Source organism: Triticum dicoccoides, chromosome 2B (genome assembly GCF_002162155.2).
Source record: "Triticum dicoccoides isolate Atlit2015 ecotype Zavitan chromosome 2B, WEW_v2.0, whole genome shotgun sequence".
Classification (NCBI taxonomy): Eukaryota; Viridiplantae; Streptophyta; class Magnoliopsida; order Poales; family Poaceae; genus Triticum; species Triticum dicoccoides.
The window spans coordinates 66,707,312-66,721,385 of NC_041383.1; the positions used below are offsets into that span (position 1 = coordinate 66,707,312).

General features: G+C 44.3%; 3 protein-coding genes across 3 annotated transcripts; all 3 read left to right on the plus strand.

Moving 5' to 3' along the window:
- Positions 1-645: 645 nt before the first annotated feature.
- On the plus strand, positions 646-5,527 carry LOC119362177 (protein NETWORKED 2D-like). Its single transcript, XM_037627376.1, has 3 exons — positions 646-957; positions 1,602-5,084; positions 5,194-5,527. The coding sequence occupies exons 1-2, from the start codon at positions 864-866 to the stop codon at positions 5,081-5,083; spliced, it is 3,576 nt and encodes a 1,191-aa protein (XP_037483273.1). The 5' UTR covers positions 646-863; the 3' UTR covers position 5,084; positions 5,194-5,527.
- A 1,786-nt stretch (positions 5,528-7,313) lies between these two features.
- Positions 7,314-8,360, plus strand: LOC119362178 (putative expansin-B14). The gene is made up of 3 exons (XM_037627377.1): positions 7,314-7,446; positions 7,633-7,939; positions 8,039-8,360. Exons 1-3 carry the CDS (start codon positions 7,314-7,316, stop codon positions 8,358-8,360), a joined length of 762 nt encoding a protein of 253 aa, XP_037483274.1.
- A 2,625-nt stretch (positions 8,361-10,985) lies between these two features.
- Positions 10,986-12,430, plus strand: LOC119367155 (putative expansin-B14). The gene is made up of 3 exons (XM_037632755.1): positions 10,986-11,152; positions 11,608-11,914; positions 11,992-12,430. Exons 1-3 carry the CDS (start codon positions 11,047-11,049, stop codon positions 12,311-12,313), a joined length of 735 nt encoding a protein of 244 aa, XP_037488652.1. The 5' UTR covers positions 10,986-11,046; the 3' UTR covers positions 12,314-12,430.
- The last annotated feature ends 1,644 nt before the right edge of the window (positions 12,431-14,074 follow it).

The window sequence follows — 14,074 nt, forward strand, 5'->3', positions numbered from 1 at the left end:
ACCGACGGTCGCGGATCCGATCGTGGCACCCACGCCAAACGTCCGAGTGAACCCATCATCTTTCCCCTTGACGATTCAGCCTTGCACGACCCCATCATGCATTCACGCTCGACCACCTGTTCCTTCCTTTCCCTCTGCTTTTGGAAAAAATCAGATGTGCTTTTGCACCCCATCACTCGTTATCGATCATAAAAATATCTTCCTGAGCCCGTTTCGAAAATAATAATACTGTAATATATCTTGCTGAGCCATTCTTTCCCCCATTAATGCTGCCTCATCCATTTGCCTCGGGATTAACGCTAAATAATGGACAGCCATGGACTGGAGTCTCCTTTTTCTGCTGGAGTTGAAAAATCATAGATTCCACCACATTCAATCTGATGTGGTATCTTTGGCAAATCAATTTTGGCCAAAAAAATTGATATGGGATAGTAGTAATTGTAAATTTACAGAAGGAAACATGCAAGTCCGTTTTCTCCAATCGAACGCGTTCAACTCCGTTAACTTGGCCTTTTTTCGTCGGCATAGAAAAGGAAGAAATTAAAAAAGCGTTTCTCCTTTTTTTGTAGAAAAAAAAGGAAAGAAATTGACAGAAAGAAACGCGCAGAAGAAAGAAGACTATTCAATTATTCTTTGCCCCTGGCCGGGCTCCTTCCTTGCTTCGCATCCTCTGCTTCGCTTCCGCTTTGCTCCGCCCCCGTCCCCACACGAATAAACGCCTCCCCTCGCCGTGGGGGAGGGAGATCCGGCCGACAGAAACCCCCCGCGGCCTCGTTGGCTCCGCCCAGCTCTTCTTCTCCGACCCAACCCAACCCTCTTCTCCACTCCAAGGCCGCTGTTCATCTGCTGGGATTCTAGATGAGATGCTGCAGCGGGCGGCGAGCAACGCCTACTCGTGGTGGTGGGCGAGCCACATCCGCACCACCCAGTCCAAGTGGCTCGACGCAAACCTCCAAGGTAACTACGATTCTATCATCGTCCTCTCGCCCAATCCAATCTTTGCTTACCGCTGCTTGTTGCGCCCTTCTTTGCTCCGATTTAATGCTGTCCCCCCTAGTTCAGGTAGCCAGGTGTCCTGCTAAAATCGTCCGTGTCCTTGATTCGATTGGGAATGGCCGGCACCGTGCACCCTACTGTGCATCTTAGTCGGATGGAGTTTATAGCAAATTAGTAGTACTGTTTCTCAAATAATTCTTCTCTGAAGAGGAAAATAGACCAGGATGGTTGCCAGGTGTAAAATCATATATAGGCAACAAGCCTCAACCAAGATGAACCGTACTAGTAGTCATCAGAAGCAATAAGCTTCCTCCCATTAGGACCCGGTCAAATCGATGACTAAGTAGTCAAATCTTGGCAGTTTTCTTTTGTTCACATGTTACAATATATGCCTTCCACATATTGGACAGACTAGCTTTTGGTCCGACTTCATTGTTCACATCTTGAGGTATCTAAGTGTTCCAGTGTTCATGGAAATAATTGTTAATTATATTTGAATCCAGAACTACTGAAACAAAAGCCATCTGTTTATATTTGGCAGTAAGCAATGCAGTGTTGCCACTTGTACACATAGGAGGTAATTAACACCCGGTGCTCCTCTGCAGATGTGGAAAACAGGGTCAAGATCATGCTCAAGCTCCTCGGGGAGGAGGCCGATTCGTTCGGCAAGAGGGCTGAGATGTACTACCGCAGGAGGCCGGAGGTCATAAACCATGTCGAAGACGTTTACAGGGCCTACAGGGCTCTTGTTGAGCGCTATGACCACTTGTCCAAGGAGCTGCATAAGGCCAACCACACCATCGCCACTGCCTGTCCAGAGGAAGTGCAGTATGCCATGTTGGAGGAGGAGGATGACAATTTCCCGAGAGCAATCATGCCCATCAACTCGCGCAAGATACAGAAATCGACCGTGGATGACATTCTGAAGAGAAAAAGGGAAGGGACGCCGGGGCGTAACAGGGTGGTGCATGAGAGGCCTGATCCTAATATGAGCAAAGAGAAGGCCGAAGCAGAGATTGGGAGGCTGCAAAAGGCTATACTTGTCATGCAGACTGAGAAGGAATTCGTTAAGAGTTCTTATGAGAGTGGAATTGCCAAGTATTGGGAGATTGAGAAGCAGATTGCTGATATGCAGGAGGAAATCTGTCACATGCAAGATGAATTTGACGCACATGCAGTCATTGATGATGATGAAGCCCGTGCCTTGATGACGATAACGGCTCTTAGGTCATGTCAGGGTACCGTTGCTAAGCTTGTGGAAAAGTTTGAGGAGTTGATTAGGAGTGCAAAAATGGAGTCTGAAAAAATAGTGTCTCTTCGAGAAAGGTTTTATGCTTTGAGCAGAATTATTGACCCGTCTAAAGAAGAAGTTGACAGCGCAAACATGACAGCGAATGACAGAGTTTATCCCATTACTCAGGAAATACTCGAGTTACAGACTATATATGATAAAATCGAGGACTTCTTTGAAAACAATTCGGAGTCCTCTGTGGAGGAGATGGCATATAAAGTTGATGAACTTGTTGATAAGATCATTAACCTGGAGCTGAAGTTCCCAAAGCAGTCTGCACAAATCAAGCAATTGAAAGAAGAGAATGAGAAGATCAACAACAAATTAGACGATTTACAAGATGAGATGGCACTCCGTGATGATCCAAGCGACTCAAGTGAAGAGCTCAAGCTAGTAGAAGATGAATTGAATAAAACCAGGGCTCTTGAAGGATCCATAATCGAGGAAGAAGTTCTTGTTAGCACAGCATTTTCTGAAGTTTTTACTTGCATAACTAATATCTCAAAGGCATTTGTACCAATTGGTGCTGAAGACCTGCCAGAGTTGTCAGCTGTGTCAGCTGCAGCTGGAGACAAGGCAACACTGTCAGAAGATGTATCCATGGGAAATGGTACAACAGAGAACAGCAAAACGGACGGAGGAGAAATCAGTGATATAGAGGCGCCACCTACAGGTGATAATTTGGGCAGACATAGTCCCCAAAATCAAGATGACTCAGAGGTTGTTGATCACAATTCATCAGGTAGTACTGATGGTGTCCATGACTCCAAGAATGGTGACGAGGAAAGCGTTCAGACGGGGAATTGCTCTATGCAGGAAGAATTCAGAGATAACGAGTCACTACAAGCTGGCAACCATGTTGATCTGGTTGTTGGCCCGGACAATGAAAATAGTCTCAACAAGCTGGCAACAGACAGCTCATCAAAAGAAGTAGACCAGAGTTCATCAGGTGGTATGAACGTTGCTCAAGGGCAAACTGTGGAAGGTGAATATTCACCAACTGCAGCCAGTCAGAACCATCTCCTTCCCTCAGAAAGTCTCAATGCTTTGCATAATAAAAATGAATCTAATGAAGATGGGTTGTCAGTGGAAGTTGCTGAGAGTTCATTTGGTGGTGACAACAGAACCCAAGACTTGAAGATTGATGGTGTTGAAAATCCTGTTCCTGGGAACAGCTTGACCCAGGAGGAAGGATTTGGAGTAGGAGATGGCGAATCACCAAAAGCAATCACGGAGATTGGTTTAGCTGGATCTGCAAACTCTGGTAGTTTCGGTGAAGAAGGTACCGCAAGGAAAAATTCGTCCTCAGAAGGTGCTAATAGTTCCAGTGATGCAGGTAAGAACCTGGACCTTTGTCATGCGGATGAAGCAAAATCATCAGGTGAAGAGTTGCCAAAGCAAGGTGGCCAACTTGTTTCTCCTGTAACCATCCTAGGTTTGGACAAACACGGCGAAGTCGGATCATCTGATGAAGGTGTTCAAAAAAATTCACTTGGTCATGTGAATGCATATTCCTCGGAGGTGAGAGATGAAACCTCTCTCTCTGTACCAGCTAGAGATTCTGAGGAAACCGGAGGAGCGTATCCGGTAATATCAGAAGTACCAACAGATTCAGAAGATATGGTCAATCACACTTCTGATGGTCAGCTCGAAAACAAAGAACCAAATGTCAAAATGCTTGCAAGCAAAGAAAATATCTTGAACAACCATGGAAGCAGTAGCGGGCATGAAAAGTCCACTTCGATTTCACAAGAAGATGCACAGAGCGGGCTTGAGGGAAGAGACGCGATATTGCTCGCCGACTACACTGCAGTTCTCCGGAACTACAAAGAAACTAAGAGAAGGCTTGCTGAGTTGGAAAAGAAAAACCAGGAACACCTTGAAGATACAAAGGCAGTAATAAGGGAATTGAGGAATGCAAATTCAATGAAATATGTTGAGATCCAATCACTCAAAGGCCTACTGGACTCTTCAGAGATGCCACCCAGTACAACGGGTGCTGATAGGTCAGATCAGACTTTGGTTAGAGAACTTTCAATCGTGAAGGAAACTGATTCGAGCTACACTGATGCGCCGGAGAGTGCTTCAGCAGTTGAAATGAAGTTCAGAACTGAAATCGATGAGCTAGTCGACGAAAACCTGCGGTTCTTGACAAGGTACAGCATGGCTTGCCACCAGGTGCAGGACTTCAACAGCAGATATCAGGAGCTACTGAAGGAAACGGAGAGTTCTGAAAATAAGAAAAGGGGAGGAGAACCTGATGCCACGATGGCCGAGCCTGAACCTGCCGAGAAGAAATTGAGAGAGCTCAGGACTGAAGTGGATGTATGGTTTGAACAGAATGTACTTCTTGACCGAGACCTGCAGCTCAAAACCGCGTCTCTTTGCAGCCTGCAAGAGGAGATAGCCGAAGCCCTGCGGTCCAGCACGGAGACCGATGGCGCCAAGTTCACGCCGTACGAAGCGGCCAAGTTCCAAGGGGAGGTGCGCAACATGCAGCAATCCAACAAGAAGATCGAGAGCGAGCTGCAGGCGGCGCTGGAGGGCATGAGGGAGCTCGAAGGCGAGGTGAACGTCACCTTGCGGAAGCTGAGGGAGAGCTTCGAGCTCTCGTCGTCCAGGCGCTCCTCCTCCCGCCGGGGGGAGGCGGACAGCGGCTACCAAAACCAATTCAAGCATTTCCCGAGCAGACACAGGGTGCCGCTGCGCAACTTCCTGTTCGGTACGAAACCAAAGAAGAAGTCGCTGTTTGCCTGCATCAATCCTACATACCAGAGACAGTTCAGCGATTTTTGAGGTGCGTGCATCAATTTTTTCTCTTCGCATCATCTTACGCTTTTTACGCTTGTCGGCGCCGTAGCCTGTGTTTTATCCTGGTAGCTGACGTTTCTGTATTTTGCTTGCAGTGAATAGAATGCTGAAGTAAACCTGTAGCTGCGAAGATTTGGCTCGTTATTTCCAGGTGGTAGTGCTGATTTATTCTTTACAGAAACTCCGTTGTAGTCGAGTGGCCCTGCTATTTGGATGGGAACACAGAATTACCTCGCTTCTCTCTTTTCATAGACAGAAACATTACCATTATACTGTACCATTTGAGAAACAAAAGAACACATTATATACCATACCATAGCTGTCATTTCAACTTTCAAGAGCTGTGTTAGCTTTTGGTTTGTGAGAGTAATTACAAGAGTGCAGGTTTTGTTGAATGAATCTGCATCTGGAAGGAGCATTATCATGGTTTCTTGTTTTGCACTGTAATAAGGTTTGGTGCTTTTTCCATTCATTTCATTGGTTGTCCTGCCCTGTAGATTTATACTGGTTATTATATGTTCCGTTCATGGGCCTGCCTTTTCCTTTTGTGTTGTGAATGGGTGTTCTATATCAGATAAATTTACATTAGCTATTTCCCATTAAATTCCATACTGAGAACACCTGGTGATCTCAGTATGCTCACAGGCACATCGTACTTGTTTTTTTACAACTCTGATTTTGGCGTTGATTTTTCTTTTTAATTGAGGATCTAGGCGGTGATCCATCAGTATAGTTCATTTGGGCTGGTTACTGGGACTTTTTTTTTTGACATCAGGTTAGTGGGAGTTTCTAATACCATGTGCTGCATCCTTTCTGTGACTGCCAACCTGGCCCCGTGCGATTCTGTGTGACAAGGCATAAGCCAATCACACAGAGCTGCGTGCGAGTGGGCTGCCCCAATTAGCGCAGGTCCTTTCTGGTTTTAGGAAGGCGTATTTTTTTTAGGGTGGAAGGTTCGTATTTATATTTGTTTGTTGTTGTTTTTTTAATTTTTATATTTTTTTCCTGTCCGTTTTTATCTCTTCTTTAACTATTTATTTAAAAGAAGTTCACAAAATTCAAAATTCATATTATTTTAAAGGACTTTCATGTTTTATGTTCCAATTTTTTTAATGTTCAAAAATGTTTTAAAAATGTTCATGTTTTACAAGAAATATTATGTTTTAACATGCATAAATATTCAGATAAATTGAAAATAAATGTAAAACCTAGCTGAAAACCAATTAAACGAAAAAACACACTCTATACCGAAAGAAATTCGCTCGCTACACTCTACCACTTGGCACTGGCACAGGCTCTGACGCACCAATCATCATTAGGCAGCGGCTCCTTGCGACTACGCATTGCACTACTGGCGGCCTGTACTTTTTTTTTTTGAGTAATCTGGCGGCCTGTACATCAGTTGTAATAAGCCGCCGCAGCCCACTAGCCACGTCAGTTGGGCCCGACCCAACTATTGTGACATGTAGTACATGTTTTTGTTCTCTGCAGGAATGTTAATGATTTAGGGTCTTTTTGATTCAAATGATTCTTAAAGAAATCTTTGAGGATTTTTTCCTACAGAGGTTGTTTGATTCATGTGATTAATACAATCTATATGATTTTTTTCACTAAGATTCATTTGTGCTAGTTTTCATAGGAAATTTTCCTTCGACTCCAAGGTTATGTGAAGAATTCAACGGTTTTCCTGTGCATAATCAAACATTCATACTAATCATGTAGTGTTGAAAACGAAATGCCAGCCCCTAGGTTGTGCTACGTATGGAGCTTCTGTATCTACATTAGCAGTTATATGAGCAGTTATTATGGAGTTCACTTGGCTTTGCTGAATCTACTATAGTTTCTCTTACGTGCTTCTAGCTGTCTGCATAATAAATTTATAAAAGGCAAAATTGTCTAGAAAAAAATACTACCAAAACTTATAAAAGGCAAAATTTGCATAAATTTCCACATATAAGATCTGACGGATACATCGTTGATTGAGCTACAATTGTTTCTCAGAAATACCAAACCCGATATATAATCCCTGGAAAGATGCTTTGTTTTCAGAAAGTTGGAAATCTTTGAGGATACGCTAATTGAATAAAAAAAACTCCTCCAATCGGCATGTAATCAGCACGCGATCGCTCTGGCTGTCTGCCGCCTATAAATACATGGCGAGAGACTCTCCTTCCTCTCACGTACCCGGAGTAATCGTATATTCTTCAGCGTAAGCATGGCTTCTTCTTCCTTCCTCGCTTTCGTGGCTCTAGCCAGCAGCTGCCTCATCCTCCTTCCATGCATTGTCTCCGGCTGGTCTGACGGCGGCGCGACGTGGTACGGTCCCCGCCACGGCGCCGGCTCTGACGGTATGTAAATTATGGAGTACATTGGTATATAAGTCATACGCCTTGCACGGACATGCAGGCCTCCGTGATGAGAGTGCATACATGCATGCATGCTAGGACACGTACGTACAATATAGTGCATAGTAGTTGTTGTTTACGTGTATTTTGTTGTGATCGAGTACTGACGCGTGCATGGGCGTGCTGCAGGTGGTGCGTGCGGCTACCATGGCGACGTGGAGCAGCCGCCGTTCTCCGCCATGATCACGGCGGGTGGCTCCTCCATCTTCAATGGCGGCAAGGGCTGCGGCGCTTGCTATCAGGTTAGATGCACTGGCAATCCCGCCTGCTCTGGTTCCCCGATGACCGTGGTCGTCACAGACCAGTGCCCCGGCGGGCCGTGCCTGTCCGAGGCTGCGCACTTTGACCTCAGCGGGAAGGCGTTCGGCGCCATGGCCAAGCGTGGCCAGGCCGACACCCTCCGCAACGCTGGCAGCATTAAAGTCCAGTACAACCGGTAAGCCCTCGCTAGACTACGCCCAGTGCTCCGCCTACGTGCACGTTCCTGTGATCCATGGATCGATTGTCATCTCCTATATTTCTTCTTCGCTCGCAGGGTTCCGTGCAACTGGCATGGGCTGGACATCGCCTTCAAGGTGGACGCCGGCTCCAACCCCAACTACCTTGCGGTGCTGATCGAGGACGAGGCCGGCGACGGTGACCTGTCCGCGGTCGAGCTTCAGCAGCGCGGCGGCAGCTGGGTGCCGATGCAGGAGTCGTGGGGCGCGGTCTGGAAGTACAACGCCGGGTCCACCCTCCAGGCACCCATATCGATCCGCATCACCTCCGGCTCCGGCAAGAAGCTCGTCGCCAGGAATGTCATCCCCTCCGGCTGGCAGGCCGGCAAGACCTACCGATCCATCGTAAACTTCCAGTGATTGATCCGTCCGTGGGATCAATGGGGAGTACGTATCTTAATTAGTTGTGCAGCACGCGTGCGCTAGCTATATGTAGTAATAGAGCCCGTGCCTGGAATAATACTCGCTTTCATGCTTTGAAAAATTGCAAACATAATGTGGAAAAAAAAAATGCTTTCTTCGAATATTTTGGCAGCTGATTAAGGATACGATGGATATTGCTAAACGCTCAAGATTGATGCCAACCGATTGTTTGTCAATCTTGAGTATTAAGTTTATGTTGAAAATCATGACCCCTACAAAAAAAAAACTCACTCACATAATTTAGGATTTGAAGAATGGTCCAGATAATATACACTGAAAAATAAGGGACCTTCTATTTGTAAGTTGTGAATTTTTATTTAGGTGCAGTGCAACCCCACGTCTCGATGCATGCAGCTTAGGCAGCTTAGGTTATGTTACGGTTGTGTTCCAATTAAAATGGATCAATTCTATAAATTTTAGTGGTATCCATGAGTAATACAAGCTGCAAAATCTACCACTTTAACACTCTTTAAACAAAAATAAAGACAAACTGATACAAAACAAAAAAACAAAAACATAAGTTTTCCTAAGAAAGAAATTGCGGGCATTGGATTACCCTAAAAGAAGAAAGAAACTTGAAAAACTTCAAATAATTGATGATAAAAACTGCACACAAAATTCAGAGAAATTGCACCTTTCTCAATAGCAAAAGAAGCCTATATATAATTTTCACACATGTTGCATCAAACTTGAATTTATATGTCGATGTGTTTACATTAAGATTAATAATCTTCGCAGACACGCGAAGGCACAAAAACAAGTGCATGAGCACGCGCGCACGCGCACACACACACACACACAGATGCACACACCCGCGTCCCCGTGAACATATCCACACATCGAGAGACAACATGCACACACGCACATATCCTAGCGCCACACACACACGATTACACGCGCACACACACATAATGCACAGAGACAAACACTTACGCACACAACACACAGGCTCGCCGGCATGAACGGACCAAGGGGGAAAAAAGCAGACTAAATACAAGAAGAAGAAAAGGTGACTTACACAAAATAAAAATTGATGCAACTTACAAATAGCAAAAGTGAAAAAATAATATCAAATCTGTGGAGTACTTCCTTATATTTATTCAAGGATTTTGTTTTCTATATTTTTCATATGGTCCTACATTTATGAGTTTATGATTGCCCAAAGTTACTTCACTGATGTAGTGTTTCATAGGCATGGACCGACCTAAAATTTAGTATGTCTTGTTTCATAACCATATAATGGAAACTAGACGTGCCAAAAAGAAATCAGCATTGATCTATATTGCTGACATAGCATGTCATTAAATGAGGAAATAATGATACTAAATATTATACGTATCATGATTGTGTATCATTCAAAAAAAATGATTGTGTATCATGATAATGAGGTGCTGCTATGAGACACACAAAACAATCAATGAGGTCGTCTAAAGGACAAATCTATCATAATATGCACTATAAAGGTTCTATTATACAATGGTATCATATGCATAGTACTCAATGTGAAAGGTATAATCACTATAATTTTTTGGGGGCATGCAAACACTAATTTCTAGAGATAAAGATAATACATTGTACATCATGTCTTTTGGATTCTCTAAATAATGTGGGGGGCATAAGAAAATAGCTTCTTATCAACCATTGTGCATGCCCTTACTCGTATGACTTCATCTTGAAGATATATAGCAAAAAGATACCTACATATCACTTTGTTAATATATCTTGAAGTTACGCGACTACAACCATCAGTAGGGCATATCCTACGCTGTACAACGATTTGTGATTTATCTGTATATTGTTTTGATAACTTCAGTGTCTGGTGATGAATTACTTTTCTATTTCGGGGTAAAACATGTCATACTGTGTGGGGTGGTAGTCGATTATGTGCACATGCAAGAAAAATTAACCAAAGGACAATGATAGTATTTCTTTATAATTATCATAATAGAATGTCTACTCATCGAAAAGGCTACCTACTAAATCTGGAAAATGTAACCAAAATAGCAAACTTAATAAGGGGGTGTCTACCAAAATAATCATGTCTTTATTAATCAGACCACAGATACAGAATCACAATATGAAAGCAGTGGCGGGACCGGGCAGGTATAGTCGGGGCCATAGTCAGTGGGTTCCATGCGGCTCGCCGGAACTGTCCGCATGGCTAGAGATGTCACGCGCGGTGGAAATAGCGGTTAGGGAAGGAAACTTCCTCCCACTGAAGGAGGAACTAGACAGATAGCGCTTGGTAATTTTTGTTACTTCGGGTGTTATTTTACTGCCATGACAGTAAATGAATATATCGGTATTACGCATCCACTACAGATGCTCTTACCAGGTTCCGCGCTTGAAACAGGTTGGGGGTTCTGATAATTAAGGAATGTAATTCATTTGAATAAGCTTTGAAAAAAGTGGGGAAAAAAATCTTTTGCTGACACATTCATTAAATAAAAAAATATCCCCTCACCACGACATTTAATCAGTGTGTGATCTCTCTAGCTCTCTGCTGCCTATAAATACATGGCGAGAGACTATGCTTGCTATCACACACATCACTTACCTATCTCCAGTACATTCCCTTCTTCCTCTACATACGTGCAACAATTGTATATTGTTCATCGCGAGCATGGTTTCTTCCTCCAACGTGGTTTTCGTGGCTCTAGCTAGCAGCTGCCTCATCCTCCTTCATTCGAGCAGCATCTCTGGCTGGTCCGATGGGGGTGCGACGTGTGGTACGGTCCCCGCGAAGGCGCCGGCACTGACGGTAGGTACTCCCTCCGTTCCAAAATATAGCGCGCCCACGCTTTTCGAGGTTCAACTTTGACCATAAATTTAACCCACGAGACCGACTGCGGCGGGATCAAAAATTATATAATTAAAAACTTTTTTTGAATACGAATTCATTGGTATAATTTTTTCGCCCGCCGCAGTCGGTCTTGTTGATTAAATTAATGGTCAAAGTTGAAGCACGGAAACCGAGGACGCGCTATATTTTGGAACGGAGGGAGTATATAGCCGCATGGACGATGCATGCAGACCTTGATGATGGGAGTGCATGCATGTTAGGACACATATATTTTAATACTCCCTCCGTTTCATAATATAAAAACGTTTTTTACACTAGTATAGTATAAGACGGAGGAAGTAGTTATTTACGTGTACCGATGAGTGCATAGGCGTGTTGCAGGTGGTGCATGCGGGTACCAGGGCGACATGGAGCAGCCGCCGTTCTCCGCCATGGTCACGGCGGGCGGCCCCTCTATCTTCAAGAATGGTAGGGGTTGCGGCGCTTGCTATCAGGTTAAATGCACCAGCCATCGCGCTTGCTCCGGGGTCCCGGTGACCGTGGTCGTCACAGACCAGTGCCCCGGTGGGCCGTGCCTGTCGGAGGCTACCCACTTTGACCTCGGCGGGAAGGCATTCGGCGCCATGGCCAAGCCCGGCCAGGCCGACAATCTCCGCAGAGCCGGCAGCCTTAGAGTCCAATACAGCCGGTAAGCCCAGCTTAGCGTCATGCATGTTCGTGCGATCCATCGATCGGTTGTCAACTCTTTGATTTCTTCGCTCGCAGGGTTCCGTGCAACTGGCATGGGCTGGACATCGCCTTCAGGGTGGACGGCGGCTCCAATCCCTACTACCTTGCGCTGCTCATTGAGGACGAGGCCGGCGACGGCGACCTGTCGGCGGTCGAGCTTCAGCAGCGCCGCGGCAGCTGGGCGCCAATGCAGGAGTCGTGGGGCGCGGTGTGGAAGTACAACTCCGGGTCCACTCTGCAGGCACCCATATCGATCCGTCTCACCTCCGGCTCTGGCAAGAAGCTCGTCGCCCGCAATGTCATCCCCTCCGGCTGGCAGGCCAGCAGGACCTACCGATCCATCGTAAACTTCCAGTGATCAAGTGATCGTTAGATCTGTCAGATCGAGTACCTATGTTAATTTATTAGTAGCTCCGTGCCTATGTGTGTAATCGACATTGATAATTCAATATGGCAATTGATGTGGCAAATTTCTTGTTGGAATATTTTGGCAGATCCGACCATCCCATGGATATTGCTAAACCCACAAGATTACTGCCAACTGGGTTGTTTGTCAGTCTTTCTAGGACTAATAAATTTATATTGAAAATCATGACGCCTACAAAAAAACTCACTCACTTAATTTAGGATTTCAAAGAATGGTCCAAGTTTAATTAATATACACTGAAAAATAGTGCCAAGTCTTGAAACAGAGTACACCCTTAAATTCATGCGTGGATTTTAATTTGTTTTCCATGGTACTAGCTGATTTGTTGTAGATTATGCCTAAAGTTACTTGATTTCCCATGATTTTCATGAGTTTACGATTGCTCAAAGTTCCTTCATTGTCTTAGTGTTTCCTACCCATGGGTCAACCCTAGAATTTGGTAATTGATTATTCTCTGTTTCATAACAGGACAGTGGGAATTAGACGTGCCGAAAACAAACCATTGTTGTTCTATATAGCCAAAAGAAAGATACGCATGCTTATGTAGGAAGAGAGATAAATGAAAAAGGAGGTTTAATTCTCTTATTTAAGAGAGATGATATCAAGATGTCATCTCTCTGTCCTACGATTTCAGGAGTGTGCAAATAATGGCTAGAGATAAAGATAATCCCTTGTATACCATGACTTGTGACTTATCTAGATGATGTGGAATACATAAGTAAATACAAGAGTATTCTTAGTGAAATCTATGTATACAGATTTGATAAACACTAGTCCAATCTCAAAGTCGCTTCACATTTGGAAATTTAAGGTGCCCTCGAAATGTAAAGGTCTTTATATGATTTTTCACAAGGAAGTGATCTTGACTAAGGACAACTTGGCAAAGCATAGTTGGGAGGATTGTAAACAGTGTTCTTTCTGTGACCAAGATGAATCCATCCAATTTTTTTTCTCAAATGCCCACTAACCAAGTTACTGTGGAGTATAGTACAAGTGGCTTTTATTGTCAGTCCTTCCACTACCATTGCCACTTTATTTGGGACATGGCTAGATGGGGTAGAGCCTAAAACAATGGCGCATATTCGAGTCAGAGTGTGTGCATTACTTTGGGCTATACGAAGTTGTTGGAATGACGTGATTTTTAACAGACAAAACATCATAAATTTTTGTAGGCCATCTACCATATGTGGTCGTTCCTCGGCCGTGCGGAAGTCAAAGAGCATATGGCTTATAGGTGCAACCCTTGGGAGACGGTAGCACGGGATACTTACAACCGATTTGGATGGTGATCCAACAATAGGATAGGTGTATAGTCATCTATTCTTCTTGTTGCCGGTTGTGGCAATTTTATTTTATTTCGGCACCATTTGTGAATTTGTATCGAACTATGTACTTGATGGCTATTTTGATTAATAGTATGGCCTATGCATCATTTTGATGCAGAGGCCAGAGTACTCATCCTTTGAAAAGAAAAACACCAATGTGTTGCTTACAAACTTTTTACGTAATCTTTCAACTAATTCTCCTCCCCTGTATTTCACCGGATGGGCTCCGCTGAATCCAATCATGAGCTCACGCTTCACCTCTCGCTCTTATGTCTAGTCTATACAGTAGGTGGAGGTACGCTCAGAAAAATACAGTAGGTAGTACCCCTCGAAAAAAATACAGTAGGTGGTACCCCTCGAAAAAAAT

Coding starts and splice junctions, on each gene's coding strand:
- LOC119362177 (XM_037627376.1), top strand. CDS start 864: ATGCTGCAGCGGGCGGCGAGCAACGCCTACTCGTGGTGGTGGGCGAGC. Junction 958..1,601: donor GCTCGACGCAAACCTCCAAG/GTAACTACGATT, acceptor GCTCCTCTGCAG/ATGTGGAAAACAGGGTCAAG.
- LOC119362178 (XM_037627377.1), top strand. CDS start 7,314: ATGGCTTCTTCTTCCTTCCTCGCTTTCGTGGCTCTAGCCAGCAGCTGC. Junction 7,447..7,632: donor CCACGGCGCCGGCTCTGACG/GTATGTAAATTA, acceptor GGCGTGCTGCAG/GTGGTGCGTGCGGCTACCAT. Junction 7,940..8,038: donor ATTAAAGTCCAGTACAACCG/GTAAGCCCTCGC, acceptor CTTCGCTCGCAG/GGTTCCGTGCAACTGGCATG.
- LOC119367155 (XM_037632755.1), top strand. CDS start 11,047: ATGGTTTCTTCCTCCAACGTGGTTTTCGTGGCTCTAGCTAGCAGCTGC. Junction 11,153..11,607: donor CGATGGGGGTGCGACGTGTG/GTACGGTCCCCG, acceptor GGCGTGTTGCAG/GTGGTGCATGCGGGTACCAG. Junction 11,915..11,991: donor CTTAGAGTCCAATACAGCCG/GTAAGCCCAGCT, acceptor CTTCGCTCGCAG/GGTTCCGTGCAACTGGCATG.